The following is a 19,518-nucleotide window of genomic DNA, read 5'->3' on the forward strand; positions in this document are numbered from 1 at the left end:
GCAAACCAATGAGTAGTTTTGTAGAAAACAGCTTGTGAACATGTTCTTCAGCCTGTGAGGATTCAGATTGGGGGTCCTCAGTCTCTGGATCCTGCAAGTCACACCCTAAATTCATCAAGGGATTTGGATCCATGAGAGATACATCTCTGTGACAGCTGAGAGAGGAGCAAGGGGATCTAAGAGCACTTTGCAGACAGGAGATAGGGATGGCTCCTTGCAGGATGAAGTTGAGTTTGGATTTTCCTCACAAGTGACTAAAATAACTTCATGCCAGTGCAATTCCCATTAATCTGAGGGTACAAACCCAAAACCTGTGCTTTAAAGGAGCTGAGGTACATATCTGGCTGCCAGGGAAGAGTGAAGATCGGTAAGCAGTGTATGTCAGGTTGTCTCAGGTGCTGTAAGGCTATTGCAGTTACAGCAACATGTCTGAGATCCAGTCTTCAGGAAAACAAGCCGTCCCTCCATCATGTTGTGTTGTGGCCATAACTTGTTTGAAAATCTCCCACTGCTCTTTAAAAACACTTGTTTTTTAAATGCAAGTTCCAGGTGTCCCTGCAGTTGCTGCTGGGGCTGCCAACGTGCTTCACGTCTGAAGCTGCTCTGTAGTTGGGAAAGCTGCTAAGTGAGACCTCAATGAAAATCAGCAAATAAGTATTGCTACTGCAAGTGATACCTCCCAAGTGCCTGTAAGCGAGGATGGAGTCAAACCAATGGGGTTTCTATCAGCAAAGGGGTTCTAAGTACTGTTAGTGTGAGCTGGCCACACTTTGAGCTGTTGCAGTTCCTTCTAAATGTGACGAGTACAAAGAGGAAACATCCGGACAACAGAAAAACAAACAAGAAAAGCAGTGCTGACTGACTAAAGTGATGCAGTCCAGTTCTGTCTTGCAGGTTTCTCTGTTCCAAGTTCAGCACTGAGGACTTCCTGGCTCATCCTTTTGTCCTTGTCTTTTTTCCTTTCTTTTCCCTTGAGCGACCTCTCCTGTTTCCTCTGTATCCCTCTGTCTTTGGTGAGGCTACTCTACTGTACAGACCTCACTTTACTCCCTGATCTCATAGTGGTTTATGAGCAGGTACAGATCAATCCTTCCAGACTCAAGCAAGGATACTCTTCCCAACCATGAGCCAGTAATGATAGGGAGATAGATATACTTTGCTGTAAGCAGGACACTTGACAGGTAGGTTTTGGTTTGTTTCTCATGGGAACTATTAGTTCTTCATGTGACACCAGTGGATCAGACAATGTAATATGCTTTCTGAGCTGTTCCTCTTTCTGCTCCCTGTTTGCTCAGGGCTGGGAGGAATGGAAGAGTTCTGGAGCTGCACTGTGTTCTCTCCTGGGCAGGATTAAAATTGGAAACTTCAGAGTTTCTGAATGGATTTTCTTGAAGTGAAGGTTCCATCAGTGATTTCCATACAGTCTGAGGCCTCTACCTAATTTGTTGGAAATTGGAACGCTTTGTAGCAGCTCCAAAGCAGCCTTTTGGGACTTTGGCATCCACAGGTATCAGGTAGAGCAGCGTGCGTATGAAGTGCAAATCTCTCTGTATTAAAAGTGGTGTATTGAAGACTTCCAGAGGATGTTGCTTCACTTAACCCACACTGGGTTTGTGCCCCTTAAATAGCCTGCTGTTCAAGATGAAAAGCTCCAGTGTGTAACCTCGGAAGGGGATGCTGGGGCTGTGGTTTGGTGTCTCTGAACATTCCTCACAGCTCCTGGTGCTGGATGCACATCCCTTCCCCTGAAGCTGTGGAACTGTGCTGAGGAGCAGGCAGAGAGCTTGCCCTGCTTAAAAACATTATTTAAGCCTCATCAGTTTCCGGAGTATTGGTGACCAGTTTGTGTCATGACACCAGGCCCTAGGGCAGAGAGAGGTTAAAACTTACCCAGTGTTCCAATAGACTGGAAACAGAAACTTGTCCCTCTAATTCCAGTCCTGTGCTCTGGCGCCAGACTCATCTTTATGTCATCTGAACTGCCAGTTCTTGCTGTTGCTGCCTATTATGTGCTGGGTAAAGCGTCTCTTGCCCATGCTACCCACTGCATCTAACAACTTGCTTTTTTTGCCACACCAGTGAAGTGTAAATTGGTGTCCTGTTCATTCTCTTTCTTCCTTCCCTACTTCTGGCATTGCTCTCCTATCTCCTTCCTGTGCACTGGCACAGGCTTTGCTCTCTTTTAGAGAGTTGAACTGCAGAAAACTCAGTGTCCTCCTCCCTTGCAGAGAGGTGGGGGGACATATAGGTGTGTATATTTCTTAATGCTTGTTTAGCTCTCAGCACTAACCAATGCTGGGTGGACACAGGATGGATGTAGCCTTCTACTACCTCTGTCATGAGGTTCCTGTGAGGAGCTGTGCATGAGAAGAGTGCTTGCTGAGTGAGCCTTGATCCGTGATAATGTGCAATAGAATAAACAAAAAGAAGGTTTTTGATGCTCTCTCTTTATGCTTTTTTTGGGGGGGAGTTCTTAGAAATAATAATGAAGTATTACAATACTGACTTGCCTATGTTTAGCATGTCCGCTGACTTGCCATTTTGAAAGTAGAACCAGTCCTATTTTTAGAGCTGAGCTTCCTGTCTGAGCTCTCTTTAAGTTTGTCCTTTGCCTAGCACAGTCAAACTCTTTAAAAACAACCCCAACTTGGTTAAAGTGGGACAGTTTTGCTAAAAACAGTCATGTTGTGCCTGGATATAAACAGCAGAAAATGTGCTTTGAACGGGTGTTCTGATGAAAATTCAACCCCTCAAAAGAAGGTATTTCCATGATGTCAAAACATGAAAGTGAAACTGAACTGATGGGTTGATGTGGTCATGGTCATCTCAAAGTCTCTGTCTGCAAGTGGATGTTAAAAGGAGTTGTCCACATGGGGAAATGAACCAGAGCAGCTATTTTAGAATAGCTCCCTGCAGACAGACTGTTCTTATGCAATCAACATCCTCTGCTTTAAGCTCGTCCATACTAGGAAAGAGCTGTCTTTATCTGGAGAAATAGCACCCAACATCCTGACTATTGCATTGGAGCTGTTACGCTTCAGTATCATAATTTACTTTAATCCAAAATGACCTTCAAGTGTAGCTATCCCTTTACCTAAAAATATATATTAATATCAGCATGTTTGGAGGTCTGATGTAATCACAGCTATGTACATCTTGAGATGTCCTCATTCATGTGTAGACACTAGGTGTGTGATGGTGTTGCCAGCCCTTTAATGGGACCAGTCTAGACCAAAAGAGAGATGGAGGATTGCTGCTGGAATTCAGTCATTAATTGGTAGCATGAATAGGAGTTGAGGGTCGTCTTCCATTTCCTAACTGTCAAGTATCAGAAGAATCAAGGCCATAGTGTTTCTCATTATGGGCTGCTGCTGAGATTTCAGGAGGGCAGAAGGGCAAAGGGAAGAAGCATTCTATGGGATGAAGCGGTCTTTTACCTCCCAGTTCTGGCTGTTCCATCCCTGCTTGTGCTGTGCTGGTTCTTGATCCTGACATCCTTCTCCTGGTCCAGCTTTGGTGCATGCCCAACCCCTCAGTGAGCTGATCCAGCCCACACTAGCAGCAGAAAACTAGAAAAACGGGGAAAGGAACGTATTTTCCTGCTATCTTTGGAATCACCATTTGCTTGCCCCAAAGTTGGAGGAATGTTAGAGTCAAAGCGAGAGGTCAGAGCCTGCACAGCCATGACAGGGGAGGTGAGACCTTTGAAGAGCAGGGAGCTTTTGAATCATCTCAGCCATTTCCCAGATCATTCCTTGATGGTGAGGTGTGCTCCATCCCTGGGAGCTGGACCCTGGGTTGCAGGATGGACTTCGTCATGCACTGCCAGATGCCCCAGGCACAGCTACGCTCTTCTTTGCACTGTGGATGTTACTGGTGGAGCACAACACAGTAGAGTGTGGATTTCACCATGTAAGTAAGGTTGTAAACCCCTAAATAGTCCTTTCCTTGTCGGGGTGTTGTTCTGTGCCAGAGGCGGCTTTCCTAAAATAGGAATGGATTGCACTGATTCAACCAATGCTCCTTTGAGCTGCTATTGCTGGATTAAAATGTCACTTAAAACCATTTAATTTCTATGGGATTCATAGTGCTCAAAGATGCTCTTGACAGTGGAGAATGCAATTCTACTATAAAATGCTATTAATGTGAAATTATTTAGTTTTTATAGCATTTTTCTTCTATTTTATGTTACTGTTAAATATATTTTATGTTCAGATGCTTTAGGAAACAGTCAATGGTCTTAAAGCAGATTTGATGGATAAATAAAACATGAGATGTTCAACAAAATTCTATCCTTTTCCACTTCCCTTACAACTTGTATTAGTTTTCTTTGTGTGCCTGTTCCTTGTGTGCCAGCTCTGTCTGCAGCTGCCTGGAGCATGCCTAGACTATAGGTTAATGCGTTTGGATACTGTATAAAAATGTAAAGTCAAATGTTTATTTGTATATGGATTTTTTCCCCCCATGTGGTTTTCACTGGCTGAAGTTTCAAAGTCACTGGAAATTAGAGTTTATGTTTTGGGTAGATGTAAGGATACAAATTGATTCTGTAGAATGTCACTAAAACACATGATTTGTCCTGAGCCTCTTGCTTTAGTCCTGTGGTATTAAGGCTTAAGACTTTTTGCTGGCTTATGCTCTTCCTGTGGACATGCTTGAAATACTTTGCCTTTTGTTGCCTGAAAACAACTGATACCGTGGGCTGTTGCAATTTGGCAGGTTTATACCAAATGATAAAGCTGCAGGCACCAAAGAGGGGGAAAGGTACACATCAGGTCCTGGCGGCTTTACGTCTCCATGGGAAGGAAGTAATTTAACCCACCGAAAAGGCTGCACTGTGCAGCCAGTGTGGGGTGTGCTGGGGAGCTGTGGGGCAGATACCTGGGTGAGGAAAGGAGCTGGATGGCTTGGGCTCCTTCCACTAGAGCAGCTTGCTCCAAGCCCCTGTGTCCAACCTGGCCTTGAGCACTGCCAGGGATGGGGCAGCCACAGCTTCTCTGGGCACCCTGTGCCAGCGCCTCAGCACCCTCACAGGGAAGAGCTCCTGCCTAAGAGCTCATCTCAGTCTCCCCTCTGGCAGGTTAAAGCCATTGCCCTTGGCCTGTCCCTAGAGGCCCTTGTCCAAAGCCCCTCTCCAGGTTTCCTGGAGCCCCTTTAGGCACTGGAAGCTGCTCTAAGGTCTCCCCTGAGTCTTCTCCAGGCTGAGCCAAATGTTGGAGCTCAACTCTTGTTTCCCTCTGTTCTTCTGTGCCCTCTTGTGGATCTGGGAGCCATGGTATTGGTCCATGTCAATGTATTGGTATGTGTCTCTCTTAACTTAGCTTGTTCTTACCCTGGGTCTGAAATGCAAGGAATGTTGTGAATAGCTCCACTTGCTCTGATCCACTTCCCCTCCCAGTTAGTATGGGATAGCATAATGGTCTCCTGTGGATAGTCAGAGAATATGTGCCTTCCAGATCTTTCCATGTCAGGGAATGGGATGTGCTACTTTGGAGTTTGGTAGCCTGGATAATGCAAGCCAGAAGCTGTAGGCAGGGACTCTGCTCAAATAATTTCTCCTCCAGGTGTTCATTTCTGTATAAAAACTAATGCTGTTGCAGCATATAGCAATATAATCTGTTAAAACCTTTACAGCATCTTTGTCACTAGGCCTCTACTAAAGGGAACAGATACTGTGTATGCTGTTCCCTCCCTTCATTTTACTGTAGGTTTTACTAATGTGTGGGCTGGAGTAACTTGATTGTTTTTAAGGTTTCAAATGAAGCACAGTTCTTAAGTAGCTCTTCCTGATAGATCTTGTTTTCCAGCTTACATCTCTGCAGCTGATTCTGTTCCACTTGTCAAAGGTGGCACTAGCTTGTTTCTTAGTTACTGTCTTTGTGATCCTTTGGGCATTCACTTGTGCTTGATGAGTAAGAAGCAATAGAGGAAGGAGGATGTTTCTTCTTTAGGCTGTAAAATCCCCTTCAGCATCACCACTTTGCCTCTGAGTGACATCTGTTGCAGGAGAAGAAACAGTGCCTCCTAATCCTGTGCTGTCCAAGTGTTCTCCAGTCAAGAGTTATACTGGAGAAAGATCCTGGGAAGCCAAGTATGCAGGGTGCACTGAAGCTTCCCGTGTCAGTAGTAAGAGATGCCCTTTGCCAGTTAGGGATCCAGGTATGAGAAAAACAGCCCCTCAAATTACTCTTTAATTTGGAAGTCAAGAGTATCAATTCAGATCTCAGCTCTTCTGCCTGTGATTGATAATCGTGTACATTTACCAAACCTGCTATTGAACTGGGCCTCATGCTTTTAATTCTTCAAGTAACTACTGATTTTTCTCTCAGAAAGGGTAATGGAGGCTGTACCAGGTTGCTGAGATCAAGCCTGGACTGGGCTATGGCAGATCCCAGCCTCTGCCATGCAGTCCTTCAGATACAACTTTTCATTATCTGTGTGCTTAAACCCTCTGGGCTGTGGCTGCTGCTCTGATTCCCAGGCAGAAATCAGGCTGAGTTTTATCCTGTTTAACAGGACTTCACCCCAGTTGCTAATCTGTTCAGTTGACAAAAGTCTATTCCCCCACGGTAATAACGTTAAAAACCCCAACAACAAACAGCCCCAACCTCAGACTGGATTTTATGTGTGCTGTTTCACACATGCAAATACCAAATGTAAGGACTCTGGTGCTGCATCACACATAACTGAACTTTCTCCCAGTCCTGCCTCAAGGTGGCAAAACGAGGACCAGTCCCCAGCTCAGACCAAGGATAGAATCCTGTTCTCCAGCCTTGTAGGTTAGAGTTTGATTGATGGGCCAGTGGGACTCTGCCACATTTGCACTGTATGAATTCCTGTTTTCGACTACAAAGCTTTATGGTCTTGAGTTCCTTTCCAGAATCATTATCACATCTGTCACAGTCATTGCTGTTTGTGGCTAAGGATGGTTCTAATGGAGTGATGCAATCCAAACTCTCATTCTTGCTGCAGTACTGCTCCCAAGCACACAATAGCGCAGGTGCTGCAATTATTAATAACTCCCTCTGATGGCCTGTATCTTCCCTCCATTTTGCTTTAATGCCATTTATTTTGCACTATTTCTTCAGCAGTGAAACTGGTTTTGGAGTGATTTTTTGGAACCATTGTGAGTTTGTTTGCTGGAATCCTTCTCTCCTGGAAATGAGACTTGTCCCTCATGGGCTCCTGTTTCCTTGCACACAAATGAACTGCTAATTAGGATGATGGAATCGCTGGGAGAGGTGAAACCTTCCAGTTGGCCAAAGAGAAGATGGTGGATTAATGTGTGTAAAGCTAAAGGCTGGGACTAAAACTGCTGTTCAACATTCTGGTGCTAATGAGACTTGTATGTCTGCCACTCGAGAAGCTGAAAGTATGTCCTCTAGTGTTTGTTGAGAGATCCAAAGTGGGGGCTCACTCTTCTATGGCATTTAGTGCTTTATTCTCCACTGATGATGGCTGGAATGGAGGATACTCAGCAATCTGTAGAAGGTGTTCAGGAGTTTATAGCATCTGGTGCTGTGAGGCAGTTTGCTCTTTATGGATGATTTTTGTACATGAGTAAAAGCATCTTGAGAGGCATATGGATGTTTAGAAAATCACAGAGTATGATTTGGAGAGCTATTTGTCTTGCATGCCCCCTGCTACCATATTATATCACTGCTTTATAGTTTTTAATGTACTTCTGCTCATGTCAATTCGTGTAAAGGAGGAAACTACTCTCTTCATCTCTGTGAAGCAGTGAGACAACGAGTGATTTGTTCAGTGGCATACTGGGCAAAAAGGGCAGCCCCAGGTTAGCTCCCTGCTCACTGTTTGAGCTGCTCAGGACATGTAGAGGGGCTGATGCTGGTTCCTCATCCTCCTCTAATAACAGGCTCCCTGCAGTCATTGAAAATGTACACATATATAAACATATATATATATAAAAATGAAGCCAATGCAGACGTTTTGAGACTGTCTGTGTGTGTTTGCAGGAAGCCGGCGGATAGTGGACGTGATGGATGTGAACACACAGAAGGGTGTCGAAATGAGCATGTCTCAATTTGTGAGGTACTACGAAACACCAGAGGCCCAGCGTGAAAAGCTCTACAATGTCATCAGCCTGGAGTTCAGCCACACGAAGCTGGAGAACATTGTCAAGCGCCCCAATGTGGTAAGAGATCCTGTGGTGATGGTTTATTCTCAGCTTCTTCCCATTCACAAAGTTGCTTTGTAACAATAAAACGTGGAGTTTAAACAAGGTGTGATGTGAAGTAGCTGTAACTCCTCAAAACTTAGTGTTTGGATCTCATTTTTATCCAAGTAGAGAGCTGGTCTCCTTGACAGTGGAACTTACTTTACGGGAATTAGGTATCTGATGAGCCCTTAATCATGCAACTTGCACAGATACCCAGTTCCTCTCAAGGTGCTTTGGGGAAATTCCATCAAAAAATGAAATACCTCTCTACTGTTTTTCCTTCTCTAAGAAAGCTTAAAATATCGTGAAGCTTAGATTCCTCAGATGTGAACCTGCTATAACTAAAAAATCTATACCCAGTTAAATCAGCACAATCACTGCTGTGTCAGAACTGGCAGTGTCAGAGGAGGAGGGTAGATTTGTACACAGTTTTTAAGGTAGAGGGCTCTGTGATTTTGTTTCCCAATGGAGCCACTGGCAGTGAAACAATGGTAGTATTGATAAAGATGATTTTATTTATCAGTAACATATGCCCATATATAGGTGAGTATTAGAGCATCAACGCAGTAACACAGTGATGAAAGAAATAGCACTGGTGTTTCAGAATGTCTCCTCGGGACACTCAGCAGAGAATTTGGGGCATTATGTTCTGATCACAATCCTAAGGGTGTATTTTGACGTTTGTGCAGGTTTGTGCTGTCACTCAGACACTAGTGGGCAGTTAGGAAGTGCTCTGGAGCGTTTCTGGTGCTCAGCTGATCTCAGTTGTCCCAAGCACATCGTGCTCAGTGAGCTTGTAAAACAGCTGTGCAAATTTCCTGGGTGCTCACAACTAAAAATTGCAGCTAGCTACCTGTTACCCCATGTAAGTGAATACTTCATCTCTATTTAATATGGCCTGAGTTGCACAGTCATTTATTAACCCAGGAATATTTGGATCTCCATCTCTTGATAGAGAGATCTGAAATCACATTATGTACTTGGGAATATAAGAGAGGATGCTGGGGAAGTGGATGCTGAGAGGAAGTGCAGTACATAAAGTCAGATACCAGTCAAATCTGTATTTGTATAAATGGTTCCCTTGAATTCTGCAGAGCTCTTTGAGCCCATGTAAGGCAGAAATACTTGATTTATCTCCCCTGTTGTGTAAAGACCATGGGTTGCAATATCAGGATGTGGGAATTGTTTCAGAATCAGGGCAGTAACAATCAAATTTGTATTCACATACAACCATGATATTCGTGGAATTGGTACTATTTCTACTGGCTGCATTTTCTCTTTTTGCCTCTTCTCAAAGTACCCTGTTATCAACACCACCTGATAGAGAATAGCTAGGGGTCAGCCCCAATCTGCAAGAGTTCCATGTGTTAATTGCCCTATCATGAAAACCCTCTGGGGATACAAAGAGTTGAGTTGACTCATACAAATAACATTCTTGGGTGGGCCTCTAAAAAGATTCGGCAATCGAGAGGGTAAGTGGGGTGCTGCCTATCACTTCTCCATTCTTGCTGCAGACAGACAAGAGGACAGCTTTTTCAACAACACCTAGGATAGATCTTGCAGCCCGCACTGACCCACAGGTGGACGTTCACTCACACATCACTGTGTCTTGAGCTGGGTCGGGATGTACAGCCACACTGTGGCCAAACCCAGCACTACAGCCTGCTTTGGACTTCCCAAATTGACTGGTGTTTTCCCGTTTCGAAACCTGGCACATGTGATCCGTTTGCATAACCAGAAGGGAATGTTGGGGTATCTAGGACAGGCCCCACCATAAAATAGACCAAAGAATGAGTCACAGGCTTGTCCTTGTGGTGGCTGTGATGGACAGATTGCAGTTCATGCTCTGGCACCCGATGCAGGAGCTGTTTCAATGTCCCTGAACAATCTTCAGTTTCCACCTCTTCCTCACCTTGCTGACAGTGTGTTTCCAGTTTCTCAGCTCTCACTGGTTTCTCCTGTCCACACTTCCTAAAAGTCTGGCCTTTGGACAAGAACTTTGATGAATTTTATCCCTAAGTGATGAAGGAAGTGCACAATAAGCAATAACATAATTACTCAAACCAGAATCTGGCCAGAACGATGGTGTTAATGTTCCTTGAAATGTAAGATATTTGGAACAGTGTAATGTCTTTTATGTTTGTATTTTAACATTTATAAATGCAATTTCTAGGCTGTTGGCTGCAAAAATGCATTTGAATGCATAGAGCAGGTGATGCTGCAAGAGAAGGTGCTCACAGGACAGAATCTGTGCCACTTCTGACTGCATTACTCTGGGTTTCAAAGGGCTGACAGGTGGTGATGAAGTGCTGCACCTCAACAAGTTGCACCTGCTGAGCAGCAAGGTTCTTGCTGTCTATGAGCATCTGCTGCTGCATCGTTAGTTTTAGCCAATGGGAGTGGGTCTTACCATGTGATCAGTAACTAACAGTTGATTCTGGTGGGGCTTTCAGGTGGACTTAGTTGACTGGGTGGACAACGTATGGCCACAGCATTTGAAGGAGAGGCAGACAGATGCTACCAATGCAATTTCAGAGATGAAATACCCCAAAGTGAAAAAGTAAGTTTGTTTATGTCTGTTAAAAGCTCTACTCTTGACCCCCTTGACTAATTCTTTCTGCAGTTTGCTGAATATAATCTTTAATCCAATCTCTTTGTAAAGTGCATTTTCATCTTTCAGTTCACGCAGTGTAGTCAAAGTCCTTGTGTAGGCTTTGGGTTCCTTCCCAGGTTCTAGACTTAAACATAGAGATGATTTGTGAGATGTACTTGGAAGTCTGTGTTTAATAGGTGTGTGTCTCCCCAAAAACCCTGTCACTGCCCTTCATGCTACTTTACTTTTCTGTTGACTTTTTCACCAGTAAGCTCCAGTATTGGACTGACTCTGTAGGTTGTGGTTCTTGTTTCAGAGGCAGGTTTGCAGCTAAACACAAGAGCAGTTTGTCCTGTTTCTGCATCTGTAGTTTCCGAGCAAGTTACGATGGCATTACCTCACCTCATTGTTTCTTCTGTTTGAATGTCTTCCTTTAAACTTTTTATAAGATGATTGGGAAAAAGAAACTATTTTGGGGGCCTCAAAATGTTCACTGTCATTTTCATATGAATTAGTACAACTCAGGTAGGGGTTACTGTTAATGATATAATAGCTACTGACCTGTATGACTGATGCATACCACATAATCCTTGAAGCCCTTCACTGCTGTTTCTGTTTTAGAGGCATTTTCTATTGGCCAAACCTAATGCTGGCGGCATCCCAGGCTCTGCTGCTGAACCAACCTCTGGTGTTTTGCAAATGGCTCAGAGCTCTTTCCAAACTGCAGTGTCTAAAATAGATTGGTACTAACATATACAAAGGAGTGTGCAGTCAGAAAGCAAGATGCAGCATTTACTCTTGTTCTGTAAAAGTAACATTTGGGGAGGTAAAGGTAATAAAATAGCAGACCCTCTGTGGCAGGCACCATGGGGAAGCCTGGTCCTATGACGTGTGCAGTACCATTGATTTCAGTGAAAGCTAAAGATACTCTATTGTTCTGAAAAGAGTGAGGTGCTTCTTAGGGTAACTAGATATGGATAGGAGTGCCAAGTCTCACATGTGCGTTTGGAAATGTCCTAAGTGACCTTAGGGTCACCCAATGGCAGAGCAGAAAACAGAATCCAGGCAACTTGCTTCCCAAGTGGTTAGTCTACTAAATAACATTATTTATAATCTGCTAGAGCTAAGAAACTGGGTGATGATTCAGGGATGGTACAAAGAAAGAAGTAAAGAAAACGATCCCTTTCCTAGAGCAGGCACAGTCCAGATGCTGCCAAAAAAAAAAGTAGCAAGTAAACAAAGCAAGGCAGAGATGGTTTAAAGGATAAGATAGCGACATGACTAACAGAATCTAGCAGAGAAAGCAGAGTATATTCTTGCAGTTCACTACTTGCATCATGTAATGCCAGATGGTAGGTTTCAAAGAGGGATTTTAGAGAAGTAGCAATTCAACAGATTTTAACATGGGAGATTTTCCCATGTGTGGAGGATGGCCTGGTAGAAAGGAAGAAGATGTCTGATGAAGAAGCAGACAGAGCCATTGAGGTTGCTGTCACTGGCAAAGTGAAGGTGGAGGTTGACAGCTTGATAAACTAGTCTATGTGATAGGTAGAGGGAAGCTAAACAGTGAAAGACTGTGAGCACTTGAAATGTGGCAGTGGAGTTTGATGTGGGAAAAGGAGTTACCATGCATGAGCATGAAAAGCAAGGGTGATGTGGCTGGAGGATGAGGATGTTGCTAGTGAGCATCATCTGGTATAAAGGCTGATTTGCAGCACTGTTGACACAAACCCCTCATCAGTCTGAAGAAGCAACAAAGGTAAAACCGGTAACAAACACTGGTAGTCTAGTTGCACAAGAGAAGTTGTACAGGCCAGGACAAAGATCCATGGCACTTGGTAAACTGACTGCTATTGGGTGCTGTCATAGATGCCCTGGAGGAGCATAAGAATATTGTGAGCATAAAGTGATGCCTTCTCTTAAAACCATCTTCTGAACTTCCACCGTCTGCAGCTCAGGCAGGGGCTGTCCTGAGGTGGAAGTGGTTTCTGGGTGCTTAGCGGCTCTCAAGGGATGTCTCTTCCATTAACTTGTCCAGTTTAAATAGGAACTCCTTAAGAGAATAGTTTTTTCCACCTTTGGAAATTCAGATTGGCCCTTTTCTGTATAGACAGTAGTCCCAGGGTATAAGCCCTTATTAAAGAAATCATGTTCAATTGCGGAGCTAAATGTCAGTGCTATCATTTGTTCCATGCTGCCTGTTCTTTTATGTGAATTGTCAATATTCATGCACTTTATTAATGACTGTTGCTGCTCAGAACTGGGATTGTTTCATTTCATTCTTGTTCTCGGCATTCTCGTAACACACGGAGTTTGCAGCATGCGATCCCCACCATTCCCGTGTTCCCTCCAAACAAAAAGCACTCCAGCGAGCGCGTTGCGGTTTTGCAGACACAGATGGCATTACCAGACACAAATGTCTGTCTTGGCTCCTGCACGTCAAGTTCCGTGCTGGGAGTGAAGTTAGAGAACGCTCCATCTGCTGTGCTGCTTCAGTTACCAGGAGCACTGCGCACGCTGGAGGCTGCCCTGGCTTTCGCTTGGACCTGCACCATTAATTACTTCTAAAAACTCTGGGAAATGAGGTTCTTTTGCAGTCTGTAAGTAAATGACAACATACCTGCTAGGAGCCTTGGAGGACTGAATTAAGTGGGGAAACAGTTTATGTCCAAAATAGGTAAAACTTTCCAAGTAATACCTCTTACAAGCAGTAAAACAACATGAGAAATTAAGGGGATGGCAAGTTGAGGTTGTAGTGTTCAAACTTCAAACTGGGATAAGTTGGCATTGCCCCTGAAAAACCAGTCCATGCCCACATTGTCCCATCCTCGTGGCTAGAACACGCCGTGGTGCAGCTGCAGAGTAAACTGGACTGGGGACTGATCTGGCTGAAAACCGACTCAGAAATAAAGAAAAATTGGGTCCTTTTCAGGCCATCCAAACCACCACATGGCTGCATAAATGCTTGTGCCAACCACAGGGCAGTGCAGGAGTGTGGAAAAAAACATAGCAATGGGATGCCTGCTCATGCCTCCCTCTTTCACATCCCTGGGTGCAGGTTCCTGCAAAGGGCCTCACAAACCTGTTTGAGAGTGGGCAGGATGATGTGTAACCAGGAGCCAGGGCAGGAGGAAAGGGTAGTGTGGTTGTAATGTCAGCTTTTAGGGGCAGAAGCTTGTTATATCGCCTCAGATGCCTAAGGGTAGGAAACTGAACCAGGCTCAGAACTGCTTCCTTTCATCACGGTGCACCTTAACCATTTTTAGGTAGCTCAAAACAAGGTCAGATTTAGTTGGTGAAATTCAACCAGGACTGAAGCAGTCTGGATTCAGCTGAACCTGAATCTGGACATAGCTGAACCTGAACCAACCAAAACTACCCCCAAAAGTGCTGATTTGATTTCTCATTAGTTGATGGCCCTGCTGAAATTATCTCCTTTATTAGGTTTTGTGTTTGGAACCTTGCAAGATCATTTGCAAAGCAGTGGCATAGCTACTGTGCCAGGACATGATGGCAACAGAAATAGTAACAGGCACTTAGTGTTTGTGTTCTGGACCAAATGAAACCAAAGTCTCAGTCCCTGCAACACCCTTTTTGCCTGCAAAACTTTCTATTACTTAAAGTATCTAAGCATGACTATAATAGGTCTTTATATTGCTGCTGTTCTTCAGGTAAGGGTGGGGAATCTGGTATGGAGCCTAACTGTTCATGAAAGGATGCTGCGCTGTTACCATACACTCAGCCCTGTTTCCCCTTCTTAGGCTGTTACTCAACCATCCATTCCTTTTTATTCATTCCTTTACTAAGCAGGGTTGGGTTTAGACAGATGATAAAATGCTCTGCTGAGCTGTGGTCTAATTAGAAGCTGAGGGTTTGCCCCTGGAGACAGAGATTGCCCTTTGAATTGAGGGAGCTTGCAGGTCCCGCGACGCAACCTGGTGCTGTTTTATGCATGTGAGATACTTGTATGCACTTTGTATGTCATTTGTGAATTGCTTTTGATACAAACCCGCTCTATAGGTATACTTAAGTACAAGAAGATGAGACCAGTAGCGCAAGTTCTCATTAAAACTGTCCAAGCTAGCAAAGTAAATAGAATTTAATGCCTTCAGGTGGGTGCATTGGGCTCAAATCCTCCTTTGTATAGAGTTTGGAGGACTTGAAGCTTCACACATGTAACCTAAATGAGCACCAGTGTTCAGACTGGGTTGTGGGGAGCCTGGAGCTGACCAGCCACGTCACAAGGATGGAGCAATGAGCTGTATTCTCACAGATACCCAAGTGCTATTCCACTCGCTGTGAATTGGCAGCATCATTTCCTCGCTGTGGCGGGTGCCTTCTCCTAAATTTAAGCTTCCAATCACAGTAAAAAAAGAGGCTTCTTCATTGTCTATGTTCAGAGGTAACCTTCCCAGTGCTCACTAAACATACACCGCAGGAGCTGGATGTGCAGGCAGCCCAAGAGGGCCGCTGGGTGCATTTGATCCTCGATGTGCGCTTTCAATGCCAGAGTCTGAGGGCTGGAAGGTAAATAAGATTTCTCTTTGGAGTCCCCGCTCCTGTTCCAGGGTGTAAGCACACACCGGGGCTCGGCATTTCACCTCGGGTGGGACCAGGGAAGTATCGTCACTTTGGTCCCAGCCTCACGAGTGTAGTTTTCAGCCTCCCCCCATCATCTCTGGTGCCTCAGAACAGCCTTCCTCTTATCTCGACTGTTGTTTTTGTCCGGCTGACTCAGAGCGTAACCCCCTCCGGGCAGGACCCGGGGCTTTCATGTGCTTTTGAAGTGCCTGCCGAGCACACACGTTGTTTAATGATTAGTTACTATTTGGTGCTGATAGGTGGGGGTTTGCGCTTACTCGGGGCTGGCAGCGCCGGCTACCTCAGCCGGGCTGCCCCGCGCCTCAGGCGGGAAGCGGGCCGGGCGCGTTGGTGCCTGTGGGAAGGCCGAGAGCCGGCTGCAAAGCTCGGCTCCTTCCCGGGCCCGGCTCCGGAGGGCCCCTCGACGGGCAGAGCCGGCCTCAGCGGCCGGAGGTGGGTGCTGCAGGGGCCCTCCCTGGGGAGAAACCCCGCGGTCTTCCTGAGGGGGCAGCCGCGGCCCTCGCTGAGGGGGAAGCCGGGCTGTGCGCTGCGCCGGGGCCGGTGCCCCGCAGCGGGGGGCCGGGGGTGGGGCGGCAGACGGGCCGGGCGGGCTGGCCCCGTGTCTCCCGGGTGACAATGGTTTCTTTTGTCTTGCGGCGTTAATTTGTGGCTTCCAGTTGCAGGGCCCCAGTGTGGGAGCGTTGCTCGGTGCGGGTCAGGCCGTTAGCGTGCGGAGTCGCCCAAAGGTAGCTATTGTTTCCCGCTGCGTCCTTTCCAGCTCCCGCTTCCAGATGCTGTGAGGCGAGGCCTGGGAAGAAAGAAGGGGAACCGTCGGGATGCTTCCTTGCTCCGACCCCGGGAGCACCTGGGGGAGAGGCGGGAGCGGGCACCCAGCGCAGGGCCTGCTCCTTCCCTTCGCGTTGGCACTTGCGGCCGCCTCATGGGTTTGTGGTATTCGGTTTCAGGCATAGGGATTTCAACCAGCCGGCGCTGCTCCTGGGAGGAAGGAAGAGTGAGCTATACTTTTCTCATTGGCCCGAACAAAAAACAGAAGCCTCTGCTGGGGTTTGGGAGTGGTTTATGGGCTGAGCTCAGTGGCAGGGGAGCCCTCGCAATGCCAGAGGGAATAGAGCCGTATGGTGCGCTGTGCCTATTGCCAGAGAAAAGGAGCTTAAGCTGAGGGTAACGCTGCCTCTCTGCGTGTGCTCGCGTGTCTTCCCGAGTCCATGTGCATGCAACGCTGCGCCTCTGCCTCCCCTGCGCCGGGCTCTGCCCGTTGCCTTCGCATCCCGGCGTGTCCGTCGCTTGTCTTTGTTTCTCTGTTTGCTTGCGGGTTCGTAGCTATGCGTGGCGAGTGCATTGTGGGTTTGCCTGGGAGTGTGGTGTCTGCGCTGGCTTAGGGAGCGGTGTCTCTGCCTTGTTTCTGTGTTCCCAGCTCACTGTGTTTGCTTAGTGGTTTAGCTTCGTTCCTATCATCTCCTTCTCTCTCGTTTTATTTTTTTGGGGGATCTCCGTGCTTGCTCTCCCCTGGGAGTTTGCAGGTTACTCCATGTTTCCTCGCATCATTTCTCTAGCAAATTATCCCAGATTTGGGTTTTTTTTGGGGGGGGAAGTTCCCCTTTTCCCCACACCACACATCATCCTTCCTCCAACATAACAGTACATCAACTTGAACAATTTCAGGCTTGTGGAGAGCATAAACCAAACTCTTCAGTGGGGAAGGGAAGCTCCCCCCACAACAGATTACAAGCAGCTGCATGTTTTAAAACCCTTACTGAGGCTGTGCAGGGAGATAAAGTGGAGTGTGCAGGAGTGGATGTGGTAGCAGTTGTGGAAGAAAATATTAAAGTTGGGGCATCTTTTTGCATCGCCTGTTGTTTCAGGGTGTAACGGGTCAGGCTGTCTCCCTGCGCTCTGCATGGGGTTGTGTTCCTGTAACCCGCTTTACCTGCTGCGGCCCAGGGTGCTGAAGGCAGAAAAGCTGCGACCAGAGCACACGCAGTGGGATGGAGTTTCTAGGTTTCTTTCAATATGGATGCTGTGTTCTGGTGCTTCCTCCCCCCCCCCCCATCCCTGTTTATTTATTTCTTTCAATTTGTTGTTAAGGAAAAACCTGAAAAGTGGAGTCGTTCCCCAGATTAGCAGCTGTTAGTGATGAGAAGGCGCTTGCTGGGGTTGGAGCAGAGCCCTGTATAAGATTAGCTGTGGCGTGGAGCTGTGCTGGGACCATGTGACTGCGGTGTACATTGGAAGAGGAAGCTGTAGAGGTCAATGCAAAGGCATTGTGCCAGACTCTGGCAACAAGGGAGAGCGCTGTATGGCGGAAGATGGCTTTTTCAGGCTCCTGAGCCTTTAGGTAGCTGATGGGGTTGGACAAAAGCAGGCCTGTAAGGTCAGAAATGAAATGGCAGGGCTCGTTTGTGGATGGAAATAAAAGCTGTTTGTTTCTTTTTCCAGATGCTTTGTAGGTTTTTATTAATCACCATATGTGTCTCTTTCACTAAACCAACCTTTATTGGAATGGAAATTGTTGTGTTTAGGGGGAGTTTCAAGAAAACAGAGGGAAAATAGGGGGAAAAAAAGAAGAGAGAGTTGCATTTTCACAGCTACATCCACCTTGGTGTTTCTCCCAAAACTTAAGCACTTTGGTTTGACAGAGAATTCAATCTGTTATTTCCTCTCTGAACACAAACAGATTAACAGCTTCAAGTTTAGATTGTGGACTATGGAGGAATACATAAAACCTGCAAGTGCTCGGGCCATTTATGCTCTTTTGGAATCTCTTAATGTGAACGGGTGGTTGTTGGTAGGTAGCACTGTCTTAGAAGAATTTTGTTAGTGTGATGTATTTTACATCTGACCTTTTGGAAGCTGAGAATAATTGGTTCCATAAGGATTTGGGTTTTCTTACTTGAAACCAACATGAACCTTTAATACTCAACAGTGCCCATAAAGTGAGAATTTCCATGTTGAGTTTTTTTGTGTGTGTTTTATGAGCAATTATTCAATCTGTGACTTTGTGCAGTTTGGCTGGAAGGAAGGCTACTTCCTTTCTGGGCTTTTTAGATTGTTTTTAAATTCTATCTGACTTGGAATCAACAACATCTTGGTAGAGAAAACACAAAAAGGAGAAATTAACCAAAAAAAAAGAAAAAGAGCTGTGTTTGGGAGGGAAGGACTCATATTTTGAAGTGGAGCATATTGAGAGTGTAGACAGCTTCTTGGCGAGCTGTGATTTTTGAAGCATCTGAAATACCCCAGGGGCAGAAAAAGCTCTCTTCCTGCTTCCGAAGGATAAAAAAAAAACCCAACACAATTCCAGAGCGGGCAAGAGGAGGGACGTGGAATTGCACCAGGAGAGGTTTTAATTGTGAGATGAAGGCGCAGGACCTTTTTTGAAGCCCACAAATTGACTGTCTTCATGACAGCATTGCGTCTCATTCTGTCAACTCGGGCTCGGGATGTGGTTGCTAGGCAGCGGGCTCTTATGTACCTATAGTCGCTCTGATTTGCCAGCCTTCTGCAGACACATGGTAAGGTCCTTTCCAGCCTATCATCTAGAGGGACTTTTGCACGCCGTCTGCATACTGCTGAGATTCTCTCTACCTGAATGTGATGAGAAAAAGATACAGTTAAATGAAGCCTTTTTTCTTTCTTTCTTCCTCTTTTTTTTTTCTTTCTTTCTTTCTTTTTTTTTTTTTGGACAAATCCCGTGCTCGCACTATTTCCATAATCCCCTTTCCAACAAAATCCCAACCCCCAAACAAAGCCCAACCAAAAAAAAAAAAAGCCATGAAACGGAGACCGGAACAAGGAAAAGAGGTTAGTGGGTTAAGTGGTGTGTGTTTCCTGCTTTTGCAAAGGTGCCTCTAGTGAGGAGGGAGGCTGTAATTCGGCCATTAGTTACAGATGGTGGCTGGAGTCTTGAGATTCGTGGATTGAGATGAAAGCTCTTATCTCTTTGCAGTGATGCTGACTTTAAACTGCTTTGAAAACCTGAATCAAGACTGCATTAAAAAAGTGGATTTGATACTTAGTGATGCTGCCAGCTTGTTTCTTGGTGTATTTTGATGCAGAAATGCCTAGAAATGTGAACAAAAAGGAGTTAATTTGCCAAATGAGGTTTCTGTCCCCCAGTCTCTGCAAAAATAGCAAGTAGGTAAAG

The 19,518-nt window shown here is 45.7% G+C and overlaps 1 protein-coding gene across 11 annotated transcripts in view; it reads left to right on the forward strand.

Annotated features, from left to right (window-relative positions):
* KDM2B (lysine demethylase 2B) overlaps window positions 1-19,518 on the forward strand; it is a 117,011-nt gene that overhangs the window by 23,962 nt on the left and 73,531 nt on the right. For 5 of the 11 annotated variants that reach the window (XM_061344557.1, XM_061344555.1, XM_061344558.1 and 2 more), the window contains 2 exons: window positions 7,977-8,155; window positions 10,633-10,739. In XM_061344557.1, the coding sequence (XP_061200541.1) occupies window positions 7,977-8,155; window positions 10,633-10,739 (286 nt within the window). Of the gene's footprint in view, window positions 1-7,976; window positions 8,156-9,026; window positions 9,045-10,632; window positions 10,740-15,505; window positions 15,807-15,991; window positions 16,100-16,229; window positions 16,536-18,048; window positions 18,160-19,037; window positions 19,176-19,518 lie in introns of those variants that run through there. The other 6 variants (XM_061344561.1, XM_061344565.1, XM_061344560.1 and 3 more) reach the window with 6 other exon arrangements.

The sequence above is a fragment of the Neopsephotus bourkii genome, unplaced genomic scaffold, assembly GCF_033783945.1.
Source record: "Neopsephotus bourkii isolate Nb327-2 ecotype Australia unplaced genomic scaffold, CSIRO-AGI_Nbou_v1 NB_230, whole genome shotgun sequence".
NCBI classification, from domain to species: domain Eukaryota; kingdom Metazoa; phylum Chordata; class Aves; order Psittaciformes; family Psittacidae; genus Neopsephotus; species Neopsephotus bourkii.